Below are 16453 nucleotides of genomic sequence, written 5' to 3' on the forward strand. Positions count from 1 at the left end.
CCCAGAAAGGAATGTGGGCCCCAGGTGGGAAGAAAAGTTATCTACCCGTCCTTGGAGTAAGGCTGGGATAAAAGGATAACAAACACAAAACTTTTCCGCCCACTCCCTGTTTCTCAGTTCCTGCTCTTCCCAGCGCTGCAGTGCCTGTGAGGTGCTCAGAGCTGATTGATGCAACCAGATTGGCACGCAACACAAGTGAGTTGAGTACGCAGAGCCAAGTTTCGCTCATCACGAGGAGTGCAGCTGTCCTTCTGGAATTTTTCAGAAATTGTTTCCCCCCCCTCCACAGCACATTTCAGCCCTGTATTAAACAACTATCGAGGCAAATTACTTGGTCTCTCTCAGCAGATTAAATGATTGTACTTGATTAAGCACGTACATTTTAGCAGATTATTGATTAATGAATCTATCAATTAAATTTACATGCATTTTGCATATTTATTGGTGTACCTCAAGGCAGGCGCCTCTTTGAGATGCTGAAGAAAAGTATAGGATAATAAGAATAAGAATAAGAATAATAAGTTTGTGGCTTAAGAAATGAAAGCTACTACTCACAATTAGGCTATCCCTGTTCATGCCCTGTAAGACACACCAGAACCAAAATAGCCCCTTCTCTCAAAGTGTGCAAATTATGCAGTTCATTTGCAGCTCCATTGATTTGCAATGTGCCCTTACAGGTTAAAGAATTGCCTTCCACCAACTGTAATTTTTAGTTGATGGAGTTACTGTTTAAATGATGAGAGACTGCTTCTGCGTCCAAGCCCCCCCATAAGGGTGCCTTTCTGGTCAGCTGTGGAGGGTGGAGTTGAACTGCTTCTCTCTGGGGTGCCCAGCCTCCACAGTTATATTATTGCAGGTGAAGGTAAAGGGACCCCTGACCGTTAGGTCCAGTTGTGACCGAATCTGGGGTTGCGGCGCTCATCTCGCTTTATTGGCCGAGGGAGCTGGCGTACAGTTTCCAGGTCATGTGGCCAGCATGACTAAGCTGCTTCTGGCGAACCAGAGCAGCGTATAGAAACGCCTTTTACCTTCCCGCCGGAGCGGTACCTATTGATCTACTTGCACTTTGACGTGCTTTCGAACTGCTAGGTTGGCAGGAGCAGGGTCTGAGCAGCGGGAGCTCACCCTGTCGCGGGGATTCGAACCGCCGACCTTCTGATTGGCAAGTCCTAGGCTCTGTGGTTTAACCCACAGCGCCACCCACCTTCCGCCATTATTGCGGGTGCCCAAGTTTAAAAGGGGGAATGTTACTCTGCTAAATTGTAGAACTTGTTAACACAACTTGGAAAGGCTATAATTAAACAATATATTCTCTCCTGCCTCCCTGAACATTCCCACAGATTTGCATGCTCCTGTTGCACTTGTGCCTGGAAATGGCTCCGATGGCTGACCACATGCAAGGGCCTAGATTAGGCGCATGCCCCCGACCCTGAATCTCCCAGCTGAAATTTCTGACACATGCATTCCTGCACGGAACAGTTCCTCATCTGTTTGCCTTTTCCTTTCCATGCCATTTGCTTCTCAGGAGAGCGGAGGCTGGACAACGACAAGGACAATTTTGAGAAAGGTGCAGAAGACAAGTTCACCCTTGATGCTCCCAACCTGGGAAAGTTGAGGAAGATCACCATAGGCCACAACAACAAGGGAGGCTCTGCTGGATGGTTCTTGTCCAAGGTTTGTGCAGATGAGCTGATTGTTCTCTAGGGATATAGGAAGCTGCCTTATAGAAAGTCAGCCAGTAGGTCCATCTAGCTCCTTACAGATTTACATGGACTGGCAACAGTTCTCTGGGATCTCAGAAACAGGTCTTTTCCAGAACTACCTGCAGATGCCAGGGACTGAACCCACCTTGACCACTAGCCGGGCTGCCACCCAATCCTCTGAGTCCCTCCAAGGAAATCAACACACACTCTCTATTTTTGTAAGGAAGGTTGCAGTTCCCCCATTAGGCAAAAGCATAGTGCGTTTGTTGACAGGGCCTTTTCGGTGGTGGTTCCCCGCTTGTGGAATGCCCTCCCTAGCGAGCTGCACCTCTCTCCATCATGATTAACTTTCAGGGAGGGTCCCAAAACATTGCTGTTTACCCAGACATTTGGTGGCTGAAGAATATTGGCAGTCCCATCACCTACCTCTAGATGTTACGAATTGGAGTTGTCTTTAGAATGTTTTTGCTTTGCTATGGCTTTCCAGTTGGGAATCTGTCCCCCCCCCCCCTCAGAGGTGGGGGCTCTTTGCAGAGAATGGGTGGGGTACAAACTCAACAAACAATAAATAAAGGGAAAGTATGGGCGTGTGTTTGTTCCCATGATTCCAGCTAAAAGTAGTTAGGTGTCCTTATTAAATGCTGTGTCTTTCTTGTACCAGTCTTCCTCTCCTTGTTCAAATGAGTCTCTGTTCTCGCCCTAGGTTATCATTGAGGACATAGGCAACAAATGTATTTACAACTTCCCATGCGGCCGCTGGTTTGCTCTGGATGAAGATGATGGGAAAATCCAGCGGGATATTCTAGTGGGAGGAACAGAGGCTACAGGTAAATGCATTTGCAGGTAAAAATACTCCTTTGGGCTTGGCTTAAATATTTATCATTCAGGAAAGGGGAACTAATGCAGCTTTTCTAAAAGGGAAGAAGCACAGGAAAAAAACACACCTTCCTTCCGTATATATTCCGAATATACATGAAATATACTTGGAGTCGAGAGTGGATTTCATGCTCTTTATTCAGCTCATAGCGGTGAGGAGGAATGTTAGTTCCCCCAGAATGTCTGCTTTATATACATTATTTACACAATGGGCCCCACGTGAGTGGCTAATTCCGGGATTCTCCTGTAGGCCAATCAGGTTGCGGATTCACTTCCACCTGGAGCTGGATTGGGTGGCTCCTGTGGACCAATCAGACTGCTGCATTCTTAATCCTATTGTTCTAGGACCAGTCTGACTGCAGCATTTTGGATCCTATTAAACTCAGTACATAACAATACCCTTCTGTTACGTGGGGGGCAGCATAGAGGACTTTTGCCTTTAGGTTTGGGGTCCTTGACTACAGCTTTCTCACATTAGATCCCACGCAGCATTGCGTATTGCATATTTTAAACATGGGGCCCATTGGGACCTGTGGGGTGGAAAACAGGGAGGCCAACAGTAGGTGGCACTAGAGCTAAATACAGGCAGAGCCATCTGATTTTAGTTCCCTCTCCATTCTCTTCCCTGTTGAGTTCTACAAGGGCAAGACTAAGGAGGAAGAAGCAGACAGGATATAAGCAAGACAGCTGGCACCTGAGGTCTGGCTAAAGGCTGACTGAGGTTGGTGGACCAGCTGCCATTGCACTGAAACGCTGTATTTTGGAAACATGGGAGCTTAGGAGAATGCTTTTCCTCTGTTAATTGATATAATTGATATGATCCCCCTTTAAAGCCTTCAAAATTTATGGCTTGCAGACCTAAATATAGGATAAGAGAACAAGAAGAACATACTTTTAAAGAAGATTGGACTATGTTTATTGAATATACGGGGGGAAATTGTGCATATTTGAAAACATGAGCAGCGTTAAGATAAATTCAACTGTGTAAATAAGTTTTGATGGATGTAATCACGGAATACTGAATGGTTTAGTTTGTTTAAAATATGCAGGGATTTATGTTATGCAAAATGAACCATGGAAAGAGAGGAAGGGAAGTCATTGATATTTTAAGGTTGTTTAAGTGGATATTCTAAAATGTAAAACAGAAAATTTAATAAAAATTATGGGGGGGGGGACCGAAAAATTTATGGCCACCAACTGCATCCTTGGGGAGCAGATTTCACAGTTCAGCTATGTACTGTGAGAAGAGCCAGTGTGGTGTAGTGGTTAGAGCATCGACTAGGGCCTGGCAGAGACCAGGGTTCAATTTCCCACTTGGCCATCATACTCACTAGGTGAACTTGGGGACCAGTCATTCACTCTCAGCCTAACCACCTTGAGCTCCCTGGAGAAAAAGGTGGGATATAAATGCATAGCTGTCAACTTTCAGATTTGAAAATAAGGGATCAGCAGCCTCACTTGTCCCGGGGACAGTCTACGGGACTCTAACAATCCGGGATAGCAGCGGGAAACGGCACTGGAATAAGGGAATTTCCCGTAAAAAAGGGAAGGTTGACAGCTATGTATAAATGCAATAAAGAAATAAGAAATAAAAGAAGCAAGAGGTGGTTTGTGACTTGTCTCAGGGCAGTGATGGAGCCTGGAGCACGAACGGCTCTGCTAGGTAAATTTGATTTCAGTGGTCCAGGCAGCCGGATCTGCAGGTTTTGAGCAGGAACAGCTGTTGGGGAGGGGCAAAGCCCTGGAGCTGGTCTACCACTGGCATTGCTGCCATATATTGGGGTGGCGAGGGTTGGGGCAGGGTGGCAGCAAGGCCAGGGTGCTAGTGAATGTAGCCATGCTGCTGCTGGGTGTGGGAGCCAGGTCAGTGTCTCCACACACCCCTGCTGGCTGTTCCTGTTTTGAAAGTTGCGTGGCAAGTTCCCGCTCCCCCCCAGCGGAAATAAAGACACAAGACACAATTATCAAGGTTAGTGGGCTAAATAAGGTCACAACTTTATTGGCTACAGGTGTTGAGCGGTATTGGCTTAGGCATTGGTCCTAACCGACTATATCTGGCTTCAGCCCGTCCGCTTGAAGTCCGGGAAGGGTTAACCACCAGTCGGGGGAGTCCTGCTGATGCACATCAACTGGGAACTACCCCGGGGTCACCACTAGGGGGCGTGCCTTGGGCCCTCACCTCCATAGGCTGCAGAAAGGGTCGCGCCCCCCGGAATCCTTTATTGGACTACCCTTCAATATGCGGGGCAGGTGATGGCGCTTCCTCCCCTCTTCCATCTTCCATTGGTATAAGAATACCAATGCCTAACCGCCAAGACCAAGAAAGTTGTGACGATTTGCTATGAGATAGGTGAAAACCAAGTAGCTGGTGCCAATTTGCCAAGTGGAAAAATTCCTACCAGGCCCCTCAGTGGCGACCAACCGAGGTCCATAGCTAGGTCAAGGAACGAAAATATTAAAGGGCGGGAGGGTGGGAAACTGGAGCAGCTGGAGGCGGCAAAAGAGGGAGATCCCCGGCCGCGCCTGCCGATTGGCTGGCCAGGGGTTGACGCGGCCGGGGATTCCCTCAATCGCACGGAGGCTGAGCTCCAGCCACTGCGTGCGTGGTGGGGGCGTGGCGCCCGCAACACCACCTCCTTTGCAAGGTGGAAGTGGCTTTACAGAACAGGCTTCTGAAATAGAAAAACTACAAGGGCACCAAGTGAATGCCCTGGTATTTGCTGTGGGAGCTGCTGGCTTCCCAGTTACTGGGAAGGAAAATAAAAAATGCATCCAAGTCAAGGATGCTTTTGATGCTCATTTTGCAGCAGGTTTTAAGATTACGGAGGTACACGGCCTCTTCTTTAACCCTGCAGCCGCTGCCATAGATGCCCGGTGGCAGTCCTGTTTCAATTTCATAAGGAAACTCTGCAAAACGGAGGAATTGTAGCCCGTTCTCTAGGTGATGCAGAACAGGATTTCTCCTGCCAGACCAGAACCTGACAGGATCCGTACTCAGTGCCTTCTCCTTGACATTTTGCCATAAAGCTGAGAAGGCAAAGTTTGCTCTTGCAAAGATGCCTTCAGGACATCCTTTTCCCAAAGGTTCTGATGCTCCGAAGGCCATGCGGGGCTTCCTGCCCCCCTGGGGAGAAGGGCAGGAGGTGGGGGGAATAGGCCATCAAACAATATTCCAGGCCTCAAGGCATCTGGGCAAGCAGCGGGCATGCTGGGGGGGCGGCTGCTTTATCCAGGCTTCTTCTAGCGGAGTCACAGCCTCCGTTGTGTGAGGCATGGCTTAATTATTGATTTGAGCAACGGGTGGACAAGCTGTCCCTGGTGTGCTCCACACTCATCGGTTTTATGCTTTGGATTCTTGGCTGAGGGGGATAATGAGACCTCCTGCCGTGGGCCTTCTCCAACTCGTGGGTGCCAATCCTGACCCCGCACCCTGCTTTTACTCACAATCGTGTGTCTGCAGAATGCCGCGGCGAGGCTCCTTACGGGGTCCTTGCCACAGGATCACATTCATCCAGTGCTTTAACAACTGCACTGGCTCCCGGTGGAGTACAAGGTCGGGTTTAAGGTGCTGGTTTTGACTTTAAAGACCTATACAGCCTAGGACCCACGTACCTACGGGACCGCCTCTCCTGGTATGCCCCGCGGAGGACCTTAAGGTCCACAAATGACAACACTTTGGAGGTCCCAAGTCACAAGGTGGTTAGGTTGGTCTCAACCAGGGCCATGGCGTTTTCAGTACTGGCCCCGACTTGGTGGAATGCTCTGTCACAAGAGACTAGGGCCCTGTGGGACTTGACATCTTTCCGCAGGGCCTGCAAGACAGAGCTGTTCCACCTGGCCTTTGGTTTGGACTCAGTCTGACCCTTATGTTTCCCTCCCCTTATGGTTTTGATCTATGGGCTATTATTAAAATGAGGCTGCTTTTTAAATTGTATTTTAACCTGTATTTTAAATTGTTTCCCCCCCTTCCCCTATTATGTTTTTATTGTAATTTTACTGGTGTTAGCCGCCCCAAGCCCGGCTGTGGGCGGGGAGGGCGGGGTATAAATAAAAATTTATTATTATTATTATTATTATTATTATTATTATTATTAGTAGTAGTAGTAGTAGTAGTAGTAATGAGAGCTCCAGCAAAGAAATGCCTTCTCACCCTTTGAGAAAATAAGGGTTTAAGTGTCTTGGCAGAAGGCCACAATGGGTATTAGAACTTTCCCACATGGCTTTATGTAGACTTGCTAGCATTGCTATTCTAAGCAGAAAAATGAATCTTCTCCTTCTCCTTCTATTCTTCCATCCAGCCAGGCAAAGGGTGGGTCCAAAGGGATTCAGAATCAGAAGAGGTGCGGTGATTCTGAGTCAACCGTTTTGAGCCAGTGGGCACATTGGGAATCTTGAGGAAGTGTCGTGGGACCAATCCCAGATATGGCTGCAGAGGGGGTGTGGCACATTAGAAAAGGGCTGTCACATTTAAAAGAGCAGGAAAGAGAAGCAGGCCTATGAAAAGCTCCATCAATGGGGAAAAGGCACTTACATCAGGCCAGCTAGCAGATCTGGAGTTGCAGACAGGAACCTGTCCTGAATTTCACTGGGGTTTCTGCTGAACATTATGTTGTTGGTTGCTGCACCCCACGAATGCATCCCAGTCCCTCATTTTCCCCGAAGGCAGCTGTAATGGGAATTGGGGTTGCTTGTGCGCAAACTGCAAACTGCTCCAAGCTAGCCGTGTAGCTAAAACTTTCCCCGGTTGACAGCCCTTGAAACGCGACTGTCTTAGTCACTGGCAGAATCCGTCAGTGGGCAGGACCTAAATTTGCACCAACATAGGAGTTGTTTGACTCCAAGTCTCTGCCTAGATTCCCTGCGTGGAAGCCTTCTGCGCAGCGTGGGCGTGCCAAGCGGAGGTCCTGTGCTCTCTCCGCTGATTTCACTGGAAGAGTCTCTGAGCCTTCCTTCCGCCTTGCTCTCGGCTTCCCCTTTCTCCCTGGTGTCCCCTGGATTTCTTTCCCCCGTGGGAACCCTCTCTCTCTCCTTGCTAGTTCCCTCCCCTGCATCACTGGAGTGACTTTCCTCTCCTCTTCCCTCTGATGGCAGTTCCATGACAGCAGCCATTCTAAGCTTTCAGCTTCTGCTAGGCAGCATATTTGAAAAAGAGATCCTAGATGTTTAAATACAGATTTCCTTCCTCCTTTTAAATGCATGGCTTTGGAAACACCGGGCTGAGTGGGCTTCCTTCGGCTCTCTCCCAGGATGGGAGCATTTCCCTCCCTTCCGAAAGTCGAACATCAGAGTAGCTCTGCACTGAGTATTATTTATTCAACCTGCTTAGTGTCATCATGCGGCTTTTGCCATCGTTGAACTGCTACTCAGGTCTTTTCCCGCTAGTGTGCAATAGAGGCTATCACTGTTAAGACCTCCTGCCGTGGGCCTTTCATTGTTATATGCAATTTAACAAGGTGAAATCTTTGCAGAAGGAAAACTACCATATTTACAGTACGCCGCAGGCAGCCGTGAAACAACAGAAGCCCCTGCAAGGACAAGCCTAGTGCCTGGATTTTACTTAAACCCCAGTTGCGGCTGGTAGTTGCAGCTGCTATCGTTAGCCCCGAGCTCTGCTGCAAAATCAGCCTCGGAGGATTCACACATTTAAAGCACAAGACTGTCATGGAATTCTACTCAGCATTGATCCAGAGTAGATTCCAATGTATAGTTGTTGCTGTTGTTGTTGTTGTTTAGTCGTTTAGTTGTGTCTGACTCTTCGTGACCCAAGGACCAGAGCACGCCAGGCACTCCTGTCTTCCACTGCCTCCCGCAGTTTGCTCAAACTCATGCTGGTAGCTTCAAGAACACTGTCCAACCATCTCGTCCTCTGTCGTCCCCTTCTCCTTGTGCCCTCAATCTTTCCCAACATCAGGGTCTTTTCCAGGGAGTCTTCTCTTCTCATGAGGTGGCCAAAGTATTGGAGCCTCAGCTTCACGATCTGTCCTTCTAGTGAGCACTCAGGGCTGATTTCCTTAAGAATGGATAGGTTTGATCTTCTTGCAGTCCATGGGACGCTCAAGAGTCTCCTCCAGCACCATAATTCAAAAGCATCAATTCTTCGGTGATCAGCCTTCTTTATGGTCCAGCTCTCACTTCCATACATCACTACTGGGAAAACCATAGCTTTAACTATACGGACCTTTGTTGGCAAGGTGATGTCTCTGCTTTCTAAGATGCTGTCTAGGTTTGTCTAATGTATAGTTAGCAGAGTAAAAACTTAAAACACATTGCAGGATTCCCAAAAAATAGACCAGAGGCAATTGTATTTCATCCAGCAGACCTTTACTGCTACTGAAGGCAAATGAGCATAATGTGTCACAAATCCAATACATTCAGGATTGGCCCTGTCCATCAAAAATCCATTTGCAGCAGACGTAACTTAACTCAAACTTACAATAACTCAAAATAAACCTAAACCTTAACACTAAGCGTACTGTGCACAGAACACTACACCAGAAGAAAAAGAGATAGAAAATGAAACCCAGGCTCCTTTTGGCCCTACTTTTATAGTCAGCATGACCTTGACAGAAGAGATAAGAGAACCAGTTTAAACCAGCTGTGCTCAGCTTCTCTGAAGGAATAACCCAAACACCAGGAACCTTCTGCTTGTTTCTTTCACACAGAGAAGCTTCCAGAAGCTTCCAGAACCCTCTTGAATTAATTAGAATAGGAAATATCTCTACACATCGAATCAATACTTTTTGTACCAAGAAATGCAAACTGACAATGGACCACCCCCCCAAAAAAAAGAATAAAGGGAATTGTAGTTTATAAAAAGTTCTGGAGATTTTAGTTTTCTGAGGGGGAACTTGCATGCTTTCAACGTGTGTTGGCTATGCTTTAGATGTATGGTGTTGGGGTGACCTACACATCAGTTGGAAGGGTTGGGTGCTAGTTGAAGCCCAGTTATGGTTTTGAAGAGGACTGGTCTCCCTCGCACCCCAGGTGAACAGTTTCTTTGGTGACCCCTTTATTCACCCACTTATTTATTTCTTGCCTTTGTATCCCGCCTTCTTCTCTCCACGGTGGCCTACATGGTTCTCTCCACTCCTCATTTAATTCTCACAGCAACCCTGTGGTTGTAGGTTGGGCTGAGAGGCCGTGGCTGGTGCGAGGTCACCCACTGAGGTTCATGGCTGAGTCTCAAGGACTGGCTGGATGAGGAAGAGCAGTTGGAGCATCCTGCCCAAGACCCCCCAGAGAGGACACAGTAGAAGACCACTTAGATCCCGGATAGTGGTGGTGGGACACTGAGGAGCAGTCTATGGAAGAAAATAGCTGGGAGGTGCTAGAAGCAGAGGGGTTGAGCAATCAAGAAGAAGGAGGGTCCTCCAGGATTGTCCCTGCTACACAACAACGGGGCAGTCCCAGTCCTGTTGTCTCTCTTCCCCCTTTGACTCCCTGCATGATGCTGAGCAATGGGCCAGACAGGCCTAGAGAAGGAGCCCACCTCCTGGATGTAGCCTTCGTCTGCTTGGGAGGGATCCAGAGTGAGAGGCTAGAGTAAGGTTACCAGATTTATTTCAATGAATCCAGGGACACAATCAATCAATCAATCAATCAATCAATCAATCAATCAATCGTGTGTTTTTTTCCGGAAAAAAGTTATTAAAGAAGAAGAAGTAATATCTTCTCTTCTGTGGTCTCCTCTGTTGCGCGGCCTTCCTCTGGGTCCCGTCCTTTCTTGGAGCACTAGCCATGCTTCCCCCTTCCCTCCCTCCCTCCCTCTCCCTCCTTGCACTGCGATCCTCTACAGGCTTACTCGGGAGTAAGTATTAGCAGAACCCCCCCTCCTCCTGCTGCTGCCCTGCCCGCCTGCCTGGGCATCTCATCCAGTGGCCGCCCATCCGCGCCGTGGCATGCCCAGTCAGTGGGTCCGGGGCAGAGCCAGCGGCAAGCGAGTGGGAGGAGGCGTGCTTGGGCCGAATCAGCTCGTCTCCTGCTCGCCTCTCATCTGTGATGGCCAACGACGAGCTGGCCAACAAGCTGATCTGCTGCTTGCAAGTCAAGGAGCACAGTGGCAAAGCCAAGCAGCAGCCATGGCCGCCCAAGCACCACCCAGAGGCCGAGCCGGAGCCGGAGCCGACTGCCTTGGGCAGCGGTGCTGACGGTGAGCTGAGTGCCAAGTTGCAGTGGCGCACCAACCCCGCACAGCTCAACAATCCCGCGCAGCTCTCGCCCGGAGCCAGCACCCAGCACTGTGTCTTCAGCCCCTATTCCGAGTCCCAATATGATGTGTCTTGTGCACAAAGTATCATATGGGGACTTCCAGCGAGGCAAAATGGCAGGCGCCAAGGCAGCGGCCAGCTCTTGAAGCCAGCCAGAGCCAACTGCACTACCAGGCTGGCTCCGGGCTGCGGAGGCTGCGGCTGCTGCTGCCGCTGCCACATTTCCCGGGGACATTAGATGAAATCCGGGGACATTCCGGGGATGGAATTTGTCTGGGGACAAATTTGCAAATCCGGGGACCGACCCTGGGAAAAACGGGGATGTCTGGTAACCCTAGGCTAGAGGGGAAGGGTGGAGATGCTGGTCAGTTTCAGCAGTGTCTCAGCTGGATGAACCAGAGGACTCTGCTGTGCTGTTGTTTTCTGTTAATAAAGAGTGAATTGCATTCTGTGCCTGCCATGTGTACGCTTCCCTGTGCTTGACCCGGCTCTTCTGATGGCTCCTTGACACTGAGTAAGGATTGAACCCTAGCTGAGTGGAATGTGCTCTTCAACTCTAACAATACCGCTTCCTTGCCCATATAGAGATGGGTGTATGAATGTGGGTAGAAACCTGCCTAGAGGTAAAGGTAAAGGTAAAGGTACCCCTGCCCGTACGGGCCAGTCTTGACAGACTCTAGGGTTGTGCGCTCATCTCATTCCAGAGGCCGGGAGCCAGCGCTGTACGCAGACACTTCCGGGTCACGTGGCCAGCGTGACAAAGCTGCTCTGGTGGACCGGCACCGGAGCAGCACACGGAAACGCCGTTTACCTTCCCGCTATAAAGCGGTCCCTATTTATCTACTTGCACTTAAGGGTGCTTTCGAACTGCTAGGTGGGCAGGAGCTGGGACCGAACGACGGGAGCTCACCCCGTCGCGGGGATTCGAACCGCCGACCATGCGATCGGCAAGTCCTAGGCGCTGAGGTTTTACCCACAGCGCTACCCGCGTCCCATAGAAACCTGCCTACTATAATAATAATACTAATAATACTAATACTAATAATAATTTATTATTTATACCCCGCCCATCTGGCTGAGTTTCCCCAGCCACTCTGGGCGGCTCCCAATTGAGTGTTAAAAACAATACAGCATTAAATATTAAAAACTTCCCTAAACAGGGCTGCCTTCAGATGTCTTTAAAAGTATGGTAGTTATTTTTCTCTTTGACATCTGATGGGAGGGCGTTCCACAGGTGGGTGTCACTACCGAGAAGGCCCTCTGCCTGGTTCCCTGTAACCTCACTTCTCGCAGGGAGGGAAGCACCAGAAGGCCCTGGGAGCTGGACCTGAGTGTCCGGGCTGAATGATGGGGGTGGAGACGCTCCTTCAGGTATACTGGACCGAGGCCGTTTAGGGCTTTAAAGGTCAGCACCAACACTTTGCATTGTGCTCGGAAATGTACTGGGAGCCAATGCAGATCTCTCAGAACCGGTGTTATGTGGTCCCGGTGGCCACTCCCAGTCACCAGTCGAGCTGCCACATTCTGGATTAATTGCAGTTTCCGGGTCACCTTCAAAGGTAGCCCCACGTAGAGCGCAAAGGTAACGTTAGCAGGCATTGCTCTGCCTCTGACCCCACCCACCTTTGGCACATGGCCTCCAGACGTCTTCCCAGGAATGAATGTGGCCCTTGGGCTGGCAACTTCCCCCACTTCCCCTGTAAAAAGTGTTGCCGAAAGAGCAGACGCCAAGACTTCCACTGTGGTGGTTCCTCATCTCCCTCCCTGCCTCTTCTCCCATCTCCCACCATCCAGGCATTGTCTACAACGTGGCTGTGGTGACTGGGGACATCAGAGGGGCTGGCACGAACTCCAAAATCCACATGGTCATGCATGGCTCCAAAGGGCTGAAGAACAGCGGGAAGGTCTTCCTGGAAGGAGGCGAGTTCGAGCGTGCCAGGACTGATCTTTTCAACGTGGAGATAGCTGCTCTCCTGAGTCCCTTGAGCCGTGTCTCAATTGGACACGACAATGCAGGCGTCGGCTGCGGCTGGTACTGCGAGAAGGTGAGGATGGGTCACTTCAAGCCTTTGGACAGCTGTCCAGTCACTTTCCCCCTATTTGTGGTCTGACCAGAGTGATTTGGAAGGCTTGAAGGATGTTTCAGCTCTTGTTTCAGTGATGATGCTGTCAGGTTAGCCAGTCGATACAATGCAATAATGCGTCCTGCAAATCTGATTTCACCTAATATATGCCATGAGGCACTGAAACTTATGCAGAAATCAATTGCGTGCTCATTAGGCACCAGGGCTGCTCTGCAGTTGCAAGATTGGGGGACGGCATTCCTTCTCCGCCTCTTCAGCCACTCTTACAGTTGTGCAGAAGGGATGTGGAGGTTATTTGTGGCAGGTTTGCCTTAATTTCTAGGGAGAGGCAGCAGATTCTGGATCAAACCCAAGAGCTGTGTCATCCTCCGATTTGTGGACATTGCGGTTTTGCAGTTCAGTTATATATAATAATAATAATTTATTATTTATACCCCGCCTATCTGGCTGGGTTTCCCCAGCCACTCTGGGCGGCTTCCAACTGAATATTAAAAACAATACAGTGTCAGACATTAAAAACTTCCCTCAACAGGGTCACCTTCTGTTGTCTTTTAAAAGTAAAATAGTTGTTTATTGCCTTGACATCTGGTGAGAGGGTGTGACAGGGCAGGTGCCACCACTGAGAAGGCCCTCTGCCTGGTTTCCTGTAACCTCACTTCTTGCAGCGAGGGAACCGCCAGAAGGCCCTCGGCACTGGACCTCAGTGTCTGGACTGGATGATGGGGGTGGAGACGCTCCTTCAGGTATACAGGACCAAGGCCGTTGAGGGCTTTGAAGGTCAGCACCAACACTTTGAATTGTGCTTGGAAGGAGTGGGAGGAAGAGGAGAGGGATGGGGGGCTTGTTTTAGGAAGGGGGGTGATGTGATAGCCAGCTCCAAATATTTGAAGGAATAGGGACAGTGGATAAATTCAATTCAGTCCGCATTTGTAGGCTAACCTAACTAATTAGCATTTCCTGAAATCATGTGGGAACCAAAACACAGCCATCCTTTGAAAATTTGCACCTCTCTGAAGTGCCGTTCTCCAGCCAAGTAGAGTGTCCATAAAAATGCATTGCTTCGGGGGAGATTTCATGGCAAAAATGTGTATGTTAGGCAAAATTGTATCAGGAGAAATTTGCACTAAAATGATGAAGGATTTTCATGAGGAATGCATTTTTAAAAATACTGCAAAGGAATTCAGCTCGGCGGTGGAACATCTGTCTTGCCTACAATAGGTCTCGAGTTGAAGTCCTGGTGTCTCCCAGTAGGGCTGGGAGTGTCTCATGGCTGAGTCAGTATAGACAATTGTGAGCTAGATGGAGCAGAGGTCTGACTCTGTATAAGATAGCTCCCTATGTGTGCACCGACCCCTCTCAGTCTCCAGGCTTCAAAGATAGCCGCTCCGGAGGCTTCGGGTTCCTTTCACTGAAGGGTAGGTGCCCCTTCAGCTAAGGCACAGCGCCCCTTCAGCTAAGCGGGAGGAGAAATGGAAGGGGCTCCGTTTCTCCTGCTGCTTCGCTGAAGGGGCGCTGTGCAGAGACGGGGAGATTTTTTTTTCTTGTTCTCCCCCTCTAAAACAAGGTGCATCCTATGGTCGGGTACGTCCTATAGAGTGAAAAATATGGTAAGCCCGGGCACACATGATCAATCACATGACATGGGGCGCGCACACCCCATTTGAATGTCAATGCCCATTAACTTTGGGGAGGGGGCCCTCAAATATTTTATTGAGAGGACTGAAGGGACCTTGGTATTAGGATTTTTATCCATCCGTGCTGCTCCAACAGTAGCACTATGTTTTGAACAAAGACATTGGATTCTTATCTCATTATACATGACTAAGCCATTTTTCACCTCACCCCTTGCCTTTTCCTGTAAGACCTATTGCAGTCGTTAAGAGTCGTCAACAGGCTCATCTCAGCTATCTGCCAATCTCCCATTCCCACCACCCTTCTGAGTAATACCCCTGCCCACCTTCTCACTATATAGAAGGATCTGGCAACTTCTGTTTCAGTGTATCTGAAGAAGTGTGCATGCACACGAAAGCTCATACCAAGAACTAACTTAGTTGGTCTTTAAGGTGCTACTGGAAGGAATTTTTTTATTTTGACTATGGCAGACCAACACGGCCACCTATCTGTAACTGGAACTATGTTTTGTGCATATCATGTGTGTGTCTGAGAGAGCGTGAGACAGGAAGTCTCAGTACTGTTGGAAGTTGGAAGTTTAGTTTCACTTCTGTTTGTAATGCTGTTCTATACTGGTCCTGAGAGAGCACAGACATGCTGATGGATTCTGCGTATATAGACTGTAAAATAAAGTAGTTTTAGAACTACGATTGACTCTTTCTTCTGCAATGATATGCCAGAAGAAGCGTATGCTCCTCTCAGGAGGGAGGGGACACTTATTACCAGTCTCTCTGGACTGAGGGAGATTTATAGCCAGAGAGTGACCACTGGAGAGACGCCCCAGAGTCTTGGGAAGTTGGCAGCTTCCCGGGCGTGTTTCCAACACTTGGCCCCTGAGAGTTGGCTCCTATGTGTCCGTGAATGCATTATGTCTCACTAGGAGGGTGTGGGCAATGGAAAAACAGGTGGTCTATTCCGGCGCTCCCTTTCCCCTTCCAGGTGGTGGTGTATTGCCCATTTACTGGTATCGAACAGACCTTCCCGTGTGGGAAGTGGCTGGATGAGGATGACGGTGATGGACTGGTGGAACGGGAGCTGTACGAAATGGTCTCGCTGCGTAAGAAGAGACTGAAAAGTAAGTGCGAAAGAGCCAAGCTTGAAGGGCATCCATCATTATTTGAAAACCCTCCTGCCCTTGGGAGCACTCAGGGTTGTTGTTTTTCTGCTGACAGTTCTTTCTTGGTACAGAGAACCAAAAATTTGTCTTCTTCTTTTTGCTTCCTACGGCAGCCATTTTATATTGGCATCCACAGCACTGTTGTCAATATGTGAGTACTGGCACCCCCAATTTTTTACCTGGGGAGAAAAAAAAGCACCGAGAGCACTGCAAGCCACTGGTCTGAGTCAAAAAAGGTCAAAAAATGGCCTTTTTAGTTTAGAGAAAATGTGAGTAAGAGTTGACAAGCTACGACTTTATAAAATCACGTGTGACATGGAGGAAGTGGAGACAGAAAAGGTTTTCTCCCCCTTCCATGACACTAGAACACCTGAACATCTCAGGAAGCTGGTTGCGTGGTGAGTTCCCGCCTCCCCCCTCAGAAATAAAGACACAAGACACAAGAATTCGAGTTAATGGGTCAAATTAGGCCACAACTTTATTGATTACAGGAATTGAGCGGTATTGGCTTATGCATTAGTCCTAACAACTAACCGGCTTCAGCCTGCATGCTTGAAGGCCGGTGAGGGTTAATCACCAGTAGGAGGAGTCCTGCTGAGGCACGTCAACTAGGACCTCCCCCGGGGTCACCGTGTGGGGGCGTGCCATGGGCCCACACCTCCATAGGCTTAGGACAAGGCCACGCCCCCTGGAATCCTTTACCGGATTACCCTTTGCTTTGGGGGAAGGTGATGGCGCTACCTTCCCCTCTTCCATCTACATACCAATACCAATACCAATGCCTAACCGCCAATA

At 49.1% G+C, this 16453-nt stretch overlaps 1 protein-coding gene across 6 annotated transcripts in view; it reads left to right on the forward strand.

The window, feature by feature from the left end:
* Positions 1 to 16453, forward strand: part of LOXHD1 (lipoxygenase homology PLAT domains 1) — a 188597-nt gene that overhangs the window by 61156 nt on the left and 110988 nt on the right. For all 6 annotated transcript variants that reach the window (XR_014012837.1, XM_081212608.1, XM_081212607.1 and 3 more), the window contains 4 exons: positions 1526 to 1674; positions 2407 to 2530; positions 12581 to 12831; positions 15481 to 15616. Coding sequence is in view for 5 of the 6 variants with exons in the window: in XM_081212608.1 (XP_081068734.1) it covers positions 1526 to 1674; positions 2407 to 2530; positions 12581 to 12831; positions 15481 to 15616 (660 nt within the window). In the remaining variant the exon portion in view is untranslated. The remainder of the gene's footprint in view (positions 1 to 1525; positions 1675 to 2406; positions 2531 to 12580; positions 12832 to 15480; positions 15617 to 16453) is intronic.

Source organism: Podarcis bocagei, assembly GCF_964188305.1.
Source record: "Podarcis bocagei genome assembly, chromosome: 11".
NCBI lineage: Eukaryota > Metazoa > Chordata > Lepidosauria > Squamata > Lacertidae > Podarcis > Podarcis bocagei.